The 18,745-nt window shown below is 42.9% G+C and overlaps 1 protein-coding gene across 1 annotated transcript in view; it reads left to right on the top strand.

Moving 5' to 3' along the window:
* Positions 1-18,745, top strand: part of Cerk (Ceramide kinase) — an 88,194-nt gene that overhangs the window by 35,724 nt on the left and 33,725 nt on the right. The window contains exons 2-3 of the mRNA XM_080277259.1: positions 6,330-6,535; positions 6,623-6,707. Of these exons, the coding sequence (XP_080133385.1) occupies positions 6,330-6,535; positions 6,623-6,707 (291 nt within the window). The remainder of the gene's footprint in view (positions 1-6,329; positions 6,536-6,622; positions 6,708-18,745) is intronic.

The following is an 18,745-nucleotide window of genomic DNA, read 5'->3' on the forward strand; positions in this document are numbered from 1 at the left end:
TCCTATGACTCACCTTCAGACAGTATTAACAGTCTAAGCTTCACGTGACATCCGTTTAACCGAGTAAAATTGATAAAAACAAGACAATAGGGTTGACGTGAGTATGAGAGGGTAAAAAAAAAAAAAAAAATGTAAGTATGAGAGGGTGCAAAAAAAAGTTGAGTAAGAGGGGCTTTAAAAAAATGACGAAAGGAAAAAAAAAAAAAAGTGACGGGAATATGAGAGGGTTTAAAATCAGAATGTGGCAACCAAGACAATACACTGGGTTGTTTATCAGGGACACTCAACATGCGCAGCTGCCTACCAACGTGACTTCCGCTGCAACACAGGAAACGAGGCTCCTTCTTTATGTCGGTGCTCTGAGGTGTAGCATGTGTGGGTGAGAAAATGCAGGGTGGCCTTTACATTACACATCTTCGTTCTCTTGTGTTGCCAGGACGGTCAAGTTGGTTGGATTCGGGATCGCTGAGTGAAGTTTCTAGTCAGTTAATCAGTCAGTTGATGTATAAAAGCAGTGTAAAGCATTGGACGGGTTATGAGAACTTGAAAACATTATGCAGGATAGACACTGATAATGACAGAGCCGTTGCTGCATCAAACGAGTACTGCGATGTGTAATATGTAGACTGTCCATCTATTTATTGCTAGACGCCTTAACCCCGTAAGGAATGGCCACAGACAAATCGCCTCCATGTTGCCCTGTTCCCTGCCATTTCACTGCCCTCCCTCCGCCTCGCACCCCCTTCTTTCCATCCCTTCATCTCATCCTTGGCCTCCCCCTCCCTCTCCCCCCTCCACCTCACTCACATACATGCTCCTCGCCCGTCTCGCCCTCCATCCTGTATGAGACTGATACCACCCGCCGGCAAGATAATGCATGTTTTAGATCTTTTCAACTTGGCACTGACTTTAGTCCTTTTGCAGGTCATTTCACGGAGTTCAGTTGCAGACAATACAGTGCTTTGTCTCTACATCCTTTTCATGGCACTTCTTGACCAGCATTATGTATTACAACTCAGCATACAGGACGGAGACGTGGCAGAGTTAGGCCATGTGAATCTAGCATATAACAAAGACAACGTGAGGGTCTGATGTAACTTCTTGTCGCTTATTATCTAAACGAGACTTTAAGTGGCGTGTGATTCCTCAGTGCGATGACGTTAGAGTGACCCCCGGATGATTTTCAGTCCCATAACGCATTCTCTTTATTCGTGCTAACCCCAGGCGATTTTAGCCAGTTTTAGGCAGACTTCTGGCAGTGAAGGGGTTAATGAAGGCCAAATCTAACCTTTTACTTAGAATAGTCTGTTTTGAGCTACTGAACTAAAGTCGTCTGAAGCAGGCAAGAACGAAATATAAACACGTAATCACAGTTAAATACATTTCATTCATATTAACTAGGCGAAGTTTTGCGTCGTTTTGCAGATTATTTTCCGTAACTCAGTGGCAGAATAAGACAGTACCACGGCATTCGTTTTTAGTACACTTCTTCGTGACTAGCACCCTAGTCTAGTGTTATGGTAGGCCTGCCGGTACTCTTTCGATGTAGCTCACCATTCAAGTTGGAGAGATGGCATTTTTCACCTAGTTAAAGTGAACAGATCATAGTTAAGGAACCTCGTATAGAACATATTTAAAGCTGTATCCTAAAGCCTGTTTTAAATTATTGTTTTGATTGTATCCTGAACTACCACCAGACGATTACAGCAAGGGACACGGTGCTGAAGGAGTTAAGTGGACGGCTGGCCTTGAAGATGACGCCTGTGTGTGTGTATGTGTGTGTGTGTGTGTGTGTGTGTGTGTGTGTGTGTGTGTGTGTGTGTGTGTGTGTGTGTGTGTGTGTGTGTGTGTTGACCTGCATGACCTTGATGTCTAGCTCCGCACATCCATTTTGTTTTTGTTCTTTGACCAGTTCAGAATGATGACGCCTTATATTTTATTATTGGTACCGTCGGACAACGTTGTAGTAGTAGTAATCGTAGTAGTAGTAGTAGTAGTAGTAACGGTAGTAGTAGCAGTAGTAGTAGCAACCCCAGGCTTATCTAAACGTGAGCTCGGTGGATTGCAGACCAAATTTGCCGGTTTCTTCTGCCGTCCGACATCCTCCTTTCGGGGAATAGGGAGGGGATGGAAGGACGTTTGTATAACCGGGCAGCTCCATGTCCCTATCGGTGCCACCACGTGAAGGCACCCCTCTCCACCACCGCCAGAACAAATGGAGTGGGAGTCTCATGTGTATTTACTATCGAATCCGTATTGTAACTTAGATTTGGTTTGTAGGAAGAGAGAGAGAGAGAGAGAGAGAGAGAGTCCTAGGAAAAATAGCAAGAAGGCCAAGGAAAGAAGAGCATTGAAACTTGCCATGTCTGTAGTTCTTTTTAAAAATCTTAGTTACGACAGGGAAGCAATCGTAAGTATGTTTGAGAGTCCAACCCATTGTTTACCTTAGCGGAGACCTTCCATAGTTAACCCCTTCAATTCGAGGACGTTTAGTGGGTGATTATTGCGCCCCAGTCAGATTGAGCCGGTGAAGGTTTATATCCAAGGGATGGTTGGGGTTGATTGCTCAATGTACTCTTGCCACTTTCAGACATTTCATTCAGCTTAGCAAAGATCTCTCACGTTCAGGGGATTGATGAAGGCTATACCCCCTCCAGTTCGGAAAATCTCCCCAGAGCTGAATAAAATCGTCTGGAGGTAGCGGGATTACAACAGAAAAAAGTCCTATGGTTAAATGCTTCCGTGCAGTGACGTATTTCTGTCTTATTTTTGCTACCGCCGGACGATTTTATTCAGCTCATCCCCAGGTCCATCTTAACGTGAACCCAGTGGACTGCAGGTTGATATTGCCTTCCTCCTGCAGCGCACCATCCTCCTTTCGTGGGGTAGGGAGGGAGCTGAGGGACGTTTGTATAACCAGACAATAGAGCAGCTCGGTGATATCAATGTCGCTGCAGGAAGACGTCTCCCGCCAGCACCACCCGTCGTAATGAAGGGAAGGACTTGATTGTCACTTTCACGTGTAGGAGAAGTAGAGCATGCAAGCAGAGAGAGAGGGGAGGGGACGAGTGGAAATGAGTTGTGGCGGTGTAAGAAATGAGAGAGAGAGAGAGAGAGAAGGGGGGAGGGAAATAAATGAGTTGTGGTGGTATAACAAAGTAGAAATCACACAGAGAGCGCATACCTCTGCCAATGCCATTGCAGGTTCCGGATCCGCCCCCAAATTTAATTAGTTCTTTCTTGGCCCATGGCCACATAATTTCATTGAAATTCATTGAGAACTTTTTGAGATATCGTGTGGACACACAAACAAAAAATTCCTGGATCCAGATGATGACCCGGATCACCACCAAAATCTATTGGATTGTACCTTGGGCCATACCCAACCCCTCCAAAAAATTTCAGCAAAATGCATTCATAGCTTTTTGAGTAAATCTTTTGACAAACAAACAAACCAACGCTGGCAAAAACATAACATCCTTGGCGGTGGTAATAAGAGTGAGAAGGGAGATAAGCAACAACAAAGGTTTGTGTGTGTGTGTGTGTGTGTGTGTGTGTGTGTGTGTGTGTGTGTGTGTGTGTGTGTGTGTGTGTGTGAGAGAGAGAGAGAGAGAGAGAGAGCGAGAGAGAGAGAGAGAGAGAGAAGGGGTGTTGCAAGCACTATACATTAACTGGTAATAGCGACCCTCAGTTCTGTCATCACTCACTTCACAGTCCTTTGTCACTCTCACTGTTATCACTCTCTTCACAGTTACCACTCAATCTCACCATCATTTTCATCATCACTGTCATCACTTCTTCCGCTAGCACTAGTCACCATCACTGTCATCACTTCTTCCACTGTTACTAGTCACCATCGCCTTCATCACTCTCCTCATTCACTATGCACTGTCCATTTTAACTAGGCGTAATATTGCCATCTCTCCATCTTGAATGTTGAGTTGTGACGATATATTAACACTAGAAAATGGGGCTAGTCACTAAGTTCCATGAAATTTATGTAAAGCCGTAGCATTGTCTTATTCTGCCACTGCTCTGTATAAACCAGGTTGCAGAGGGACGGCAATTTCCAAGTTAAAATGAATGATTTATAGTCTCTCGCTTTCACGATAATTGTCACAAACATTTAACCTCTTCAGCCCAGAGACGCAGTTTTTCTTAGTCTGCCTACTTATTCTTTTCTTATTCGTATTCTTAGTCTTTTCTTATTCTTATTCTGCCTTCAGACGATTTCATTCAGGTTAGGAGAGATTTTTCGAAGTGGAGAGCTTAGATACAGACTTCATTAATGCCTGCAGTGCAATAGGTCTATTCCGTTAATGCCATAATAAATACTAAATCTATTTCGAACAGGAAGAGTTAGATACGGTACATAATAACTTACTCATCATTAACCCCTGCACTGCGAGAGGTCATTTTTAAGTTACATGTAATCGTGTGAATATAGAATGATAAAATAATAAAAATGATACTGCAATGAAGGAGTTAATTATTACTCACTCCCTTGTCACTGTCAGTGTTGTCATTATAACTGTCAGTCATCGTCACTGTCGGGGAGTCTGTCATCATCACCCTCTCATCATCATCACACCTCCCTTCAGCCCCGTCTCATCATCATCACACCTCCCTTCAGCCCCGTCTCATCATCATCACACCTCCCTTCAGCCCCGTCTCATCATCATCACACCTCACTTCATCACCATCTGATCATCATCACACCTCTCCTCTGATATCGTCTCTCATTCTGACTGGATTAAAAATAAAAAAAAAAAGTCCAATACTCTTTTAAGATTAATTTGGCCTACAATTGCCATCTGTCAGTAATGGATGCTGAGTTATAACAGTAAATTAACAGTAGAATACTCGTATGGTGCTTGTCACGAAGAAGTGCTACCGATATGGAAAGGATGTAGAACCGTAGCACTGTCTTATTTTTACCACTGAGTCACGTGAAAGCTGCAAAAGGACGAAAATAACAACCAACTAAAGGTGGAAAAAGAATAGTTGTTTTTAATGCCACAGACACTCAGATTCTGCTTGTTTCCACTCGGCTTAATTTCCACGTGACTTGCCCCTTACCATCAAATACAAACAACTCTGCGGTATTGGTATAGGAGACCGCAGCACCTTTTACTTGGCGATTTATTATGTGTATCGCAATTTAATTTTTTCTTATGCTGTTTTTCTGTTGCCAGCGTCGACATGTTTTGCTTCAGTCGCTAACGTGCAAGAGTATAAAAAAAAAGTATAAAAAAATAATAGGCAAAATAAGTCGCCGAGGAAGAGTTACGAAATCTCCAAAGCGACTGGAAATACGGCTTTCATTCTTCATCATGTTCTAGTATCCTTGGCGTCTCCTCTTCTTGTACAGTAATCTGTCTAAAAGAGAGGACATTATTTCTCTAGCAAAAACAGCATCTTAGAGGGCAGGTGTGTTGAATTGGCCCCGTGCAGTCTTTAACCCTACTCAATTACTGACTTTGTACAGAGACCTTTAGTAACCCTTGTGTGCAGTATAGCTTTCGTGGTGTGTGTGTGTGTGTGTGTGTGTGTGTGTGTGTGTGTGTGTGTGTGTGTGTGTGTGTGTGTGTGTAAGGAGGGGCTAACCACACGCAGCACTTTCCATTAACTCTCCTCCTCTCTCTGACTAAATTCCACTCTCTCGCTTCTTTCATTGGTGCATCTTCCTCTTCTGTTGCTACTATTGTTCACTTTTCTTCTGAACTTTCCCCCTCGCATTCCTTTCCTGTTACGGTGCACCCACGTAGTCCAGTTAGGCCTACACTGTCTTATTCCGTTTCTCTCTAAATGAAGTGAGTTGATAGTGATTAGAGGTTGATGAGGTGCTAATGTAGAGAGTGTAATGAAGTGCGTTGGTAGTGATGAGAGGGTGATGAAGTGAAGTGATAGTGATGAGAGGGTGATGAAGTGAGTTGATAGTGATGAATGTGGTAGGTACGAAACATGCAGTTTCTCATGTATGCAACTGGTCAACTCTGGAACCGTCTTCCTCAGTTTTGTCTTTCCCACTTCCTATGACCTCCATCTTTTAAATGCACTGTGTCCAGCCATCACAAACTGAACGGATTTATTAGCTCTTATGTGTTCAGTTTTCTCTGGAAGGGTCAAGTTTTGCAGGCCCTCAGTGTTAGGTTCTTTCTTTTTGCATTAAAAATATATTGTCACGTTACAGTGACAATAATAATGATGGTGATGATACAGAGTTGTGATGATGTGATGAAAATAATGATGATGTTGATAACCATGACAGTATTTCAGACAATAACAATGATGATGATGATGATGATATACCTTCTCTTTTTTTTCAGGTTATCAACGGGTACCCATCAGCGAGGTGGTGGGCAGCTGGCTATGTCCCCGTGGTTCGACCTCCTGCTGCAGCCACGCCCGTACCCACACCCACACCCACACCTACGCGCCCACCATACCCTCCCCTCTCTCCGTCTCACACTGCAAACACACCCTAAACAGCAAGTCCTTCAGGGCCGGCTTGACGGTGGAATACTGCCGGAGGGTGAGGGGGAAGGGTGAGGGCGAGGAAGAGGGTGGTGATGAGGGTTGGGGGTGCGGTGGGGGTGACGGGGGTATCGTGGGTGTGGAGTGGAAGACCAAGAGAATTGTTTTAAGTCACAATGCTGGAGAGGTGGTAGTGGCCTGGCATCATTCCATATGGTCCCTCCTCAAAGGTTGGTCGATTGTGGCATTGGATTCTGCATGGAGGATTTGATTTTAGGCTATATGGGAGTCGATTGTACCTTTGGAATTGGATACTGTATGGAGGATTTGATTGTATGTGGGAGTCATTTGTGCCTGTGGGATTGGATACTGCATGGAAGATTCGAGTGTTTATGTGGGATTTTTTAATATATGTAAGATTTGAGTGTACATGTGGAATTCTCTGGTATATGTAAGATTCACTTGTACATTTGAGATAAGGTAGTATTTTAGTACATGCAGGATTTGTTAGTACACGTAAGATTCGATTGTGTACATTTGAGATCATGTAGCATTTAAGTACAAGTAGGATCCGAAATTACATTGAAGATTTGATGGTATACATTTAAGACTGGGTGTTTTTTAGTACATGTTGGATGTGATGGTACAAGAGATTCCATAGCACTTTAGTACATGTAAGATTCCATAGCACTTTAGTACATGTAAGATTCCATAGCACTTTAGTACATTTAAGACTCAGTAACACTTGTACACGTAAGATGGTTTAACGGTGGAGAGGTGGTTGTGTCTTGGCATCACTCCACATGGGCGGTGCTCTAGTAGGGGTGGATTATACGGTCACGGCAAAAATTTCGTTTTAAAGTTCACCCCTTCTCTGCTGGTTAATAAGAGATGAACACCTGGGACGAGGTCATAAAGTGTGGCCTCTGGGGTAAGAGACTGAATATGGAGGCTGCCAGAGATCGAGCACAGAGAGCCCCGACGAATGATACGATACGAGAGAGTTATGGCATATTAGTAGGATTTTTGTTGTACCGTCAGGGGGAATCATTCACCTTGTATTCACCCGTTCCTTTGCTGCTTAATATTTCTGAGCTGAGAGGGGTTTGGTATAGAGTAGGATTTGATAGTTAAGGGCAGAATTTCGCTTTATATTTCACCTCTTCTCACTTTCCCTCTGCTGGCTAATGTTGCTAAGTTGAAAGAGATCTGGTATGTTCGCAGTATTTGGTAGAACAGTTGAGAACAAATGTTGGACTTTTATTTCACCTCTTCTCATTATTCTCTGCTTCCTAATGTTTCTGAGTTGAGAGGGGTTTGGCATGTTAGTAGGATTAGATTAGATAGTAGTCAGAGATGAAAGTTTACCTGATATTTCACCTCATCACACTTTCCCTCTTCTGGTTAATGTCCTTGAGACCTATGTGCCCTTTTTACTCAGACTTGGCCTAAAATTGCCTTTTTAAGAATCTTGAATGCTGAGTTGCCAGAGCCGAGTATCATTACAATGTGGTACTGTACTAGTCACGAAGGAGAGCCCTGTGCAGGATGGAGAGCCGTGGCATTTTGTTCCACTGAGGTGCGTGAAATAAGCTGCAAAAAGTACGAAGATCTGGTCCAAGTTAAGGTGAAAAACGATAATAGGATTCGGTAGCACAGTGAGAGACAAAATTTCGCCCGGTATTTCACCTCTTCTCAATTTCTTGTAGGCCAGTAGCTAATATGCTTAATTTGAGAGAGGTTTGATATATTAAAAGGATTGGATAACAGTGAGAGAGAAAATTTCGCATGATATTTCACCTCTTCTCACTTTCCTCTAATGGCTAATAGTCCTGAGTTGAAAGAGGCTTGATCTTTTTTTCTATTCATGGATAATCCTCCTTCACATACCGATATTGTGTCAAGAGCCTGTATTCTCATCGCTTAAGAAACTTCCTTAACACATCTTCCTTAGTGAATTATTATTGGATATGGCTGATTTTTTCCCCTACGTTATTTATGCTGAGTATGACGATAATGGGAGGATTTAGGTAGCACACAAGACAGTAAGGTGCTATAAACAAAATAAATCACTTAAGAAGAGGTGTCAGGGAGCTTCCTCAGCGGACGAGTGAAAGAGGAAGGTGACGGACATGCCTTAAGTGTGAAGTAGACGAAGTGGAGTATTTGGCGAACGTCCTTGATTGTACTGTACTTAAGTGGACAAGTTTTTTTTTTTTTTTTTATAAGGTTAGTACAAGCAGCATTTTCTTTGGTGTAGAGTTTTGTACATAAAATTACTACTAAACTTTGCGTTAAAATTTAGTTATATTAAAAAGTGCAGCTTTATTCATTGTCAGATTATGAAGATTCTCTCTCTCTCTCTCTCTCTCTCTCTCTCTCTCTCTCTCTCTCTCTCTCTCTCTCTCTCTCTCTCTCTCTCTCTCTCTCTCTCTCTCACACACACACACACACACACCTTCGTTCACTCACATATCCCTCCTCCTTTCCTACGCACAGCGTCCCCCCCCCCTTTCCTCTCGCCCTGCCTCCCACATTCCTTTCTCTCTTCCCACACGCTTCCTACTCTCTCTCTCCCTCCCCTCCCCCTTCCTCCTGTTCCTCCCCTTGCCTGACCTTCAAAGTCTCCTCTTCCCTCCCTCACCCTCCCCTTCCCATCTCCCCCTTCCCCTTGCCCTTTCCTCCCCCTTACCTCCCTTCCCCTCGTCCCTCCTCCCTGACTCACTTATTCATGTTTACAATTTGTCTTTCAGTCGTACTTTCTCCCCCTCCTTTCTTTTCTCTCATTCCTTCCTTATTCCTTTTTCATCTTATCACTCCCTGTTTGACTTTTTCGTCTTTTTATTTCTCTTACCCTATCTCTTTTCTCCTGTTCCTCTCCTTTTCCTACATCGTATCTCTTTCCTAATCTCTTTCCCTTTTTACTGCCCTTCCCTTCCCTTTCCTCCCCCCTCGTTCTCTTCTCTCTTTCCCCTCCCTCACCCTTTCCCCTCCTCTCCTTCCCATCCCTCACCCTTTCCTCCCCCCCCTCTCCTTCCCATCCCTCACCCCATAGAGGTAGGAGTAGGTAGAGGCGGCATAAGGGATTAACCATGGGTAGGTCAGAGTGAGGCCGACAGACCTGACTCGACCAACATGGCGGCGACCCCTTTGACAGCTGTCTGACTTGGTTCCGCTGACCAGGCGCGAGTGTTTTCTTAGTTGCAAACAGAAAAAATGAGGAAGAAAGTAGGTTATGAATGGAAGGAGAAAAGAAAGTAGTTAATGAATGAAAAAAAAGGAAGCATTAAAGAACATATGGTAAAATGAAGGATGGAAGACAGATAGATGATTTAAAATAATATACATCAGCACATTATGAAAAAAGTTTATATCTATTATTCTATATAATATTCAGCTTGACTTTACTAACTCCGGTCATATACATAATGTACACTTACAAATTATAATTCACTCTAAAGATACTCACCGGTGAAATGTAATGGATGGGTCAGATTTCTTATCTCCTCTTTCATTACACCCAAATGCGGCACAGGTGGTGGGCATTTTTGGAGTCTTAGGTTATTTGATGGTGAGTTACAACTTAGGACAGAACGTCTCACACCCACAGCTGAACTACAACTAAAACCAGAGGTAGAATGAAGTCTACTTTGTTTCTGGCATTCTCCCTGAAGAATACCAGGTGGACATACAGCTGGAGGTATTAAAGGCTTAATAATCTCATGGCCACACCCACGGAGGTAGGATTAGGACTCTTACCTCTATGGGCACAGCCATAGAGGTAGGAGTGCACAGCAATCTTCTTCGTCAGGTAGGTGTTGCCGTGACCTCTTGACTTGACCAATATGGCCGTTTGACAGTTCTCTGGCTTCACCGGAGCCTTCTCACGCCGACTCTACCCTAATCCTACCTCTATGCCTCACCCTTTCCCTTCCTCTCCTTCCCTTCCCTTCCCTCACCCTTTCCCCTCCCCCCTTCCTCTCCTCTCTTTCCCTTCCCTCACCCCTTCCCCTCTACTCCCCCTCTCTGACTCACTTCATTCATATTGTCAATTTGTCTTCTTTTCAGTCTTACCTTCTCCCCCTTTCCTCTTTTCTCACCTTCTTTCCTCATATTTTTATCTGTCGCCTCCTTTTTTCTTTCTCTACTCCTGTTCGCTCATTAATTTCCATCCTCTCTCTCTCTCTCTCTCTCTCTCTGAAATGTTCAAATCAATGTATCTCTGCCGCCAATAAAGCCAACAGGGCCCTAGGCTTCATCAAAAGACATTTTACATATAAAAGCAAAGATATTGTAATCCCCCTATACAAAAGCATAGTCAGGCCACACTTAGAGTTTGCAGTGCAATTTTGGGCGCCTCACCTAATTAAAGATATAGAAATACTGGAAGCGGTCCAGCGTAGGGCTGCCAAGTTAATCCCGTCCCTGAGGAATAAACCATACCTCGAGAGACTCAGGGAATTACACCTATTCTCTCTTAGAAAACGGAGACTCAGGGGACAACTGATTGAATGTTTTAAGATTCTAAAAGGCTTTAGTAATACTGATTCAAGCAAGCTATTCACAGTAACTGCCGAGACTGTAACTCGAGGAAATGGTATGAAGTTGCAAGCAAGGAGGGCTAATCTTGATACAACCAAAAACTTCTTCACTTACTCTGTTGTAAGCGAATGGAATAAACTCCCTGGGAATGTGATTGAGAGTGGTACCATAAATATATTTAAAAAGAGACTGGACATGTATCTCGACGCAATTGGTGTCGTTTAGTTAGGATGGAGCAATTATTGCATATTCGCGTCTGCATTCATGTGTCTGTTAGACACAGACAGTAATTTAGGATATATATAATAGATTCATCTTTTGATTAAAAAAAAAAAAATGCATGCATAGAGTAAGTATGTGGCTGTATGCCCAAATTTTCCTTTTCCATATTATTCTAATTTCTGCCGATCCTACAAAATTCCTTCAGGTTTTTCATTCCTGCAAGGTATTACTTCCTCTCTTGTTTCCTGTACGGCAAATGCCGGAGGGTCTGGAGGGTGGGGGAGAGAGCCTTCTGCTGTGCTGTCCTTTTCTCCTGCTCCTATGCACTGTATTAGGATTAAGGCCGGACCACCTCGTAGGGACCGTAAGGTCTGTGTGGTCTGTGTATCTATGTAACTCTGTGTAACTCTCTCTCTCTCTCTCTCTCTCTCTCTCTCTCTCTCTCTCTCTCTCTCTTCCATTCCCTCTTTCCTCGCTTTCCTTCCTGATTCTTAATTTTATCTCTCGTCTCTTTTTCATATCACTGCTCATCTTCCATTCCCTCTTCTCTTTTCCTCCTGCCCACTTCCTTCTTTTCTTTCCTTCCATTGCCATTCCCACTTTTATCTTCCCTTTCTCCCTTCATTCCTCTTCTTCCACTCTCCTCTCCCCTCTCCTCCCCTCACCTCTCATCGCCTTCCCTCGTATCTAACCATCCTTCCCATTACTCCTTTTATCTCTTATCACGTTCCCACTGATCGGCCTCCCCTCCCTTTCCCCTCCCTCTGTCTCTTTCTGCTTCCCTTTCCCCTCGCTCTCTTACCCTTTTCTGTTTTGGCTCCATCTTGTTTTCCTCCTCTCTTCTCTCTTTCTGTCTCTCCTCCTCTTTCCATTCCTTTCCCCTCCCCTTTTTGTTTATCTTTCTTTCTCTGTTTCTCTTACTTTTCCTCTCCCCTCACCTTTTTTCTCTTTTGCTCCTTCCTTCTTTCTCCCGTTCCCCCATTTCTCAACTCCTTTACCCCTTCCTCTCCAATCTCTCTCTCTCTCTCTCTCTCTCTCTCTCTCTCTCTCTCTCTCTCTCTCTCTCTCTCTCTCTCTCTCTCTCTCTCTCCATTTCTTTCTTCTACCTCGTTTCTCCCCTTTTTTCTCCCCTCTTTTCCATTTTTTCTTCTCCCTTTTTCTTCCTCCTCCCCATATTTCATGCCCCTTGCATCCTTTTCTGCTCTCTCTCTCTCTCTCTCTCTCTCTCTCTCTCTCTCTCTCTCTCTGCTCCTCTTCCGTTCCTCACTTTCCTCCCTCTTTTTTAATTTTATCTTTTCCATCCATTCCCATTCCCTCTTTAATCTTCCCTTTCTTTCTTCATTCCTTTTCTTCCCTCTCCTCTCCCCTCTCCTCCCCTCATCTTCCCTCTTATCTAACCATCCTTCCCATTATTCCTTTTTATCTCTCATCACTTTATCTCTGCTCGTCCTCCCTCTCCCCATCCTGCAACTCCTTCTCTTTCTGCGCCCCCTCCTCCTTTTTCCCGCCTCTCCTCTCTTTCTCTCGCATCTCCTCTCCCCTTTCCTTTCCTCTACCATTTTTCTCTCTCTGCTCTTCTTCCTTTTCCTCACCCCTCCCCCTTTTCTGTACTCTTTCCTTCCCTCTCCTCTCCCCTTTTTCTGAACTCCTTTACCCTTCCCTATCCCATCCCCTCCCTCCCTTGTTTCTCTCTCTCTCTCTCTCTCTCTCTCTCTCTCTCTCTCTCTCTCTCTCTCTCTCTCTCTCTCTCTCTCTCTCTCTCTCTCTCTCTCTCTCTCTCTCTCTCTCTCTCTCTCTCTCTCAAGACTCATATAATCATTTCCCGAGTGAAAATCCCCGTGCTGGGTCGATAGAAGAGAGAGAGAGAGAGAGAGAGGAGTGTGTCCGCACATGTGCAGGTAGAAAGGAAAAGGAAGAAAAAAGAAAGCAGCAAGAAGAGAGGAAGGTAGGTAAGCAGAGGGAGAGAGAGAGAGGGAGAGAGAGAGAGGAAGAATGGAGAAAAATATGCTAGTTAAGAATAATGATTAACGAAATACAACACACACACACACACACACACACACACACACACACACACACACACACACACACACACACACACACACACACACACACACACACGCCGACAGACAGATAGATAGATAGTAAGAGAGAGAGAGAGAGAGAGAGAGTTACGAAACAAGAACAAAGACCGTGGCAAAGAGGCAACAGTGAATGCAACTAATCGATACCTGAGAGAGAGAGAGAGAGAGAGAGAGAGAGAGAGAGAGAGAGAGAGAAGGTGGAGGAGTGGCAGGAAATGAAAAAGACCAATCAAAGAACGATAGGAGGAAAAGAAGACGAAACAAAGAAGAGGAAAATGGAGTAAGTAGAAGAAATAAAGAGGAGGAAAATGAAGTAAGAAGGAGAAGAAAGAAAGAGGAGGAAAATGGAGCAAGAACAAGAAATAAAGAGGAGGAAAATGAAGTAAGAAGAAGAAGAAAGAAAGGAGAAGGAAGAAGAGGAAATTCAGGAAGAAGAAAAATGAAAGAGGAGGAGGAAAAGAATGAAAATGGAATAACAAGATGAAAGAAAGAAAGAAAGATTTAGAAAAAGATGAGGAAAATGAAGTAAGAGAAAGATATAAGTAAAAAACAGATAAAAAAGATGATAGGAGAAGAGATACGGTAGCCCATTCGACGTCATAAAAAATCTTATCTGCGTTTTCATTTATAGTCAGTGCTTTCAGATTTTATTCTATATTTTCACATTGCTGTATATATTCCTTACTCTAGGTCATTTTAAGCCCTCGGTGGTCCGGTTGTGATGTGTTTGCCTTGCGATGTGTACTGTATATTCCTTGAGTCGTGGGTTTGAAACTGGTGTGGTGGACGATGGAAGTGGATTCTGATAGTCTGTTTCTTTTCGCCTGACAAATATCCCTATTAGATGGGAAGGTGGATTTGGCTAGCAACCAAGGAGACATATTCCTGCCTTATGACTAAAGCTCATTGAGTTTCATGCAATCACAACTTAATGTTCTAGTTATGGGAGTGGCCCAGTTCCGTCAAGTGAACACAAACCGAGTAGCTATAATATGTTTTCTCATGTGTTTGCGTGTTTAAATCTTCTCCATATCGAAAAGCTATCGTATGTTTTTATGTTTTGTTATACGTTTGCGTATATTTAAATCTTCTCTGTTCACACCTATGCCACACCAGATTGTCACGGATATAACCACTACAACACTACCCATCTCCCTCACTACAGACACCCTTCCTCATTCGTACTTCGCCAGCATGTGAAAGGGATAATCCTGGCTCCCACGCTCCCCCCGAGGAAAATGCCTGGTATTAAAGTAGACTCCATGTAGAAAGTGTAAGGCCCTTCATAGCTATACCCGTGCATAAACACTGGGTGGGGGCGGGTTATTTCCCCATTGACATTAAGTGGTGTTCCTCAGCTTCGCGGTTTACATGCCCTTCAGAACGCGTATAATATGGCCTCAGCGTTTTTGATAGAGCCGCGCACCTATGACAGGCGTGTAGAAGCGGGCCGATACAATACATACATACGAAGATTTATACATACAGACATACCGGTACATACATACATACATAGAAAAGGATGATTAGAGGGGATGGAACGGGAGGGAGGGAAGCAGATAAAAAAGAAAAAGAAGGGCAGGGAGGAAAGAGAGAGAGAGAGAGAAGGGGCGTAAAGTTAGAAGGAGGTCAGAAACAGGAAAGAAAGCCTGAATGGAGAGAAGGGAAAAGGAAGAAATGCAGGAAGTAAGGAGGGAGGGAGGGAGGGGGAGAAGGGAGGGAAGGAGGTGTAAATGAAGGAAGGAATGACGGAAGGCAAGAATTGATGAAGGAAGGAGGGAAGGCAAGAACAGAGAAGAAAAGAGGCAGAGAAGATGAAAGGAAAGGGAACGAAGGAAGGAGGTAGAAAGGAGGGAAGAGAAAGAAAGAAGGAAGGAAGGAAGGAGGGAGGTAGAGGAGAGAGAAGGAAGGAGGGAGAGAGGCATAATGGAGGCCCACTAGGGACAGAAATAAACCACCTCCAAATTATTCACCTCCCTTCAGAGAGAGAGGGGGGGGGAGAGAGAGAGAGGAAGAGGAGGAGGAGGAGGAGGAGGAAGTCTGTGCAGAAAGAGGAATGAAAGAATGGTGCATAGACGGAAAGGAAGCAGAAAGGTAATGAAGTGAAAAATTATAGAAGGAAGGAAGTACAGAAGAAGGATGGATGAAAAGAAGGATGGGAGGAAGGAGAGAGAGTTATGGAATGAAAGGAAGTACAGAAGAAGGATGGATGGAAAGAAGGATAGGAGGAAGGAGAGGGAGGTATGGAATGGAAGGAAGTAGAGAAAGATTAAAGGAAGGGAGAAGGGAACTTAGAAGGATGGGTGACAACGAAAAAAAAAAAAAGGAAGAAAAATGACTGAAAGAAAAGAAATGCAGAAGGAAGGAAGGAGAGGAAGATGGATGGATGAAACAGAAGAAAGGCAGAAACAAGGATGGAAGGAAGGGAGGGAAAGGAAACAAGGAAGAAAAGAAGGAAAGTAGTGTAGCATAATATACAAGTATCCATGACAGAAATGCGCTGTTTTTCAATACTCCACCTCTCTCTCTCTCTCTCTCTCTCTCTCTCTCTCTCTCTCTCTCTCTCTCTTCTCTCTCAGCCGTGATTAATCATTACCTAACTCGTTCCAATTTAGCCAGTAATTAGAAGACTAGAGGGCAGGAATTCAGTAATTGGAGAGAGAGAGAGAGAGGGGAGGGGAGGTCAGTGTAAGAAGAGAAATGAAGGAATGATGGAAGCGGGAAGAGGAGGAAGGGAGAAGAAGGATGAAATGTAAAGAAGGGAAGAGAATCTAGCTAAGGAAGCCTGATGAGGATATGATGGAAGGAAGTAAAGGAAAATGGAAGGAAATGTAGAAATAAAGATGGAAGGAAGGTAGAAAGGGGAAGGATGAGGGGAAATGAAGGAAGGAAGAAGGATGAATGAATGTAAAGGCAAAAAGAAGGATAGATGGAAAGAAGGAAGGAAGGTAAGGAAAAGGATGTAATGAAAGAGAAGAAAAGTAGGAGGATGACGAAGGAATGGAGTACTGAAGGAAGGAGGGAAAGGAAGAAGGAAAGGAAGGAAGGGAGTGTAGCATAGTATAAGACCATTTGAGACAGAAATAGACTGTTATCCAGTACTTAAACTCTCTCTTTACCCTTCACCACTCAGGTTGAAAATGCCTAACCCTTTCTAACGACTCACAAGGAAAATAATAATAATAATAATAATAATAAAAATGGTGATGATGGTGTTGGTGATGATAAAGAGAAGAAGAAAGATGATGGCAATGATGATAAGGATGAGGATGAAGTGAATATATGTATAAGTAATTTAATGAATAAATAAATAAAGAAAGAAAATAAAATCGTCTGCCATTAGCTGGAACAGAATGCTAGAGTTGTCTCACCATGATAGGTTAATGGGGAAAGGATTATCAAAGGCTCCAATGACTCAGCAAAATAATACAGTAATCGTCTGACCTAAGCAAGAACTGATTACTAGAGTTATCTCGATCTTGGAAGGGGTAATACACTGGTTATTGAAGTACTGTGGAGTACTGATATAAGTAGTAATGTAATTTTTATAGATGTAGAATTGGTGCAACTGTACTGGTGTAGAATTGATGTACAAATGTAATATAATAATGTAACTTTATGTAATTAATTATTGATGTACTGATGTAACGTTGATGCACTGATGAAGTAGTAGTCAGCAAAGTGGTAAGTGACTAATTAGTGAAGATCAACACTACATTATAATCCTCTCTCTCTCTCTCTCTCTCTCTCTCTCTCTCTCTCTCTCTCAGCATTGACGTCATTACTTGTCCAAAATAAGCCAGTAATTAGAAAGAGAAAATTTTACTATTTGAGAGAGAGAGAGAGAGAGAGAGAATAATTTGACTTCCTTATTACAGCGTGGACCATGAAAGAGATAATTGCCCTGGTTTTGTCCGGGGACCTTTAAATGAGTTTGTCCTTTAACTCCATTTATTCCCGTTTTCTCTCCTCCTTCCTTCCTTCCTTCATCCTTCTTTCCTCTTGTTTCTGCCCCCCTTTCTTCCTTCCTCCTTGTTTTCTCTCCTTCCTTTTCTCTTCCGTACTTCATTCCTTCTTTATTCATTTCCTTATTTATCGTGGAAAATGGTTTAAGATGCTTTTTAAATACTGCTCCGGACATAAGCTACCGTATCGATCTGACCACTGATAATGGCTCATTCATTCTCTCTCTCTCTCTCTCTCTCTCTCTCTCTCTCTCTCTCTCTCTCTCTCTCGGTTACTGTCCATCCCATTTTCTCTCTTGCTTATATACAGTAGTTAATACCTCGCTAGCACATGTACGGGAAGCACATTGTTAAAATATACGGTATTAGTTTATTGTTTCCATATTGCATTACTGCCAACCTTAAAACAAGATAGATAGATAGATAGATATAGATAAATAGAAAGACAGATAAATAGATTTCGGCATATGTATAATTTTTCTGGCGTAACCCCATTAATTTTGGTGACGATTTTTTTATTCAGTTTAGGAAAGGCCTTTCGTACTGAAGAGGCTTACCAGAATTATACATTCTGATGTTTAATTCTTCCAGTTCAGAAAATATCGGAAGATGAATAAAATCGTTTTAAAGCAGCCAAAATATAACGAAGAAGACGTCCCAGGTATCAGTGGGTTAAGTCAGGCCGCCATAGGTCAAGTGCAATAGGAGAGCTCGTAACCCTTCTTCCTTAGCGATTTATTTTGCATATTACACCTTATCATTATTTTGCATGTTATTTTGTATCCTTTTAATATCTACTTCGTTTACAGCCGTAACATACAAGAAAATATTGAGGTGTAAATTGCAGAAAAAAATTGCGAAGGGAGAGATGTTACGAAATTTATAGGGTAAATCACGAAGGAAGAGATGTTACGAAATATACAGAATAAATCGCGAAGGAAATGTTACGAAATATGCAGAATAAATAACGAAGGAAAAGATGTTACGATCTCCAGGTATAATAACAGAATAAATCACACGGGAAGGGATGTTACGAAATCTGCTACCCCGGATGTATGCTATAACAGGAGTGGATGGTAGACTCAAACCGTAAACATTGTCGTTGGGGCGAATAGGTACCGATATCATTCCTTTGAGCGTAAACAGGATGTGTGTTTGGTGCAGAGAGATAGAAATGATGATGATGATGGTGGTGGTGGTGATGGTGGTGGTGATGGTGGTGGGGGTGGTTGTGTCATGTCGCTCAATACGTCAAGATTCAGAGTTATCATCATCGTCATCATACTGTTCTCTCTGGCGTGAAACCCTCCCTCCCTCCCTCCCTTCCTTCCTTCCTTCCTTCCTTCCCTCCTTCCTTCCTTCCTTCCTTCCTTCCTACCACTTCGTCTGTGTTTCTCCGTTGTCAAGGATGGAGAACAAACATAAGCTATCGACCCACAGCACTGATACCGTATT

This window comes from Coenobita brevimanus, chromosome 69 (genome assembly GCF_032717465.1).
Source record: "Coenobita brevimanus isolate Jiangsu-jjx chromosome 69, ASM3271746v2, whole genome shotgun sequence".
NCBI classification, from domain to species: Eukaryota; Metazoa; Arthropoda; class Malacostraca; order Decapoda; family Coenobitidae; genus Coenobita; species Coenobita brevimanus.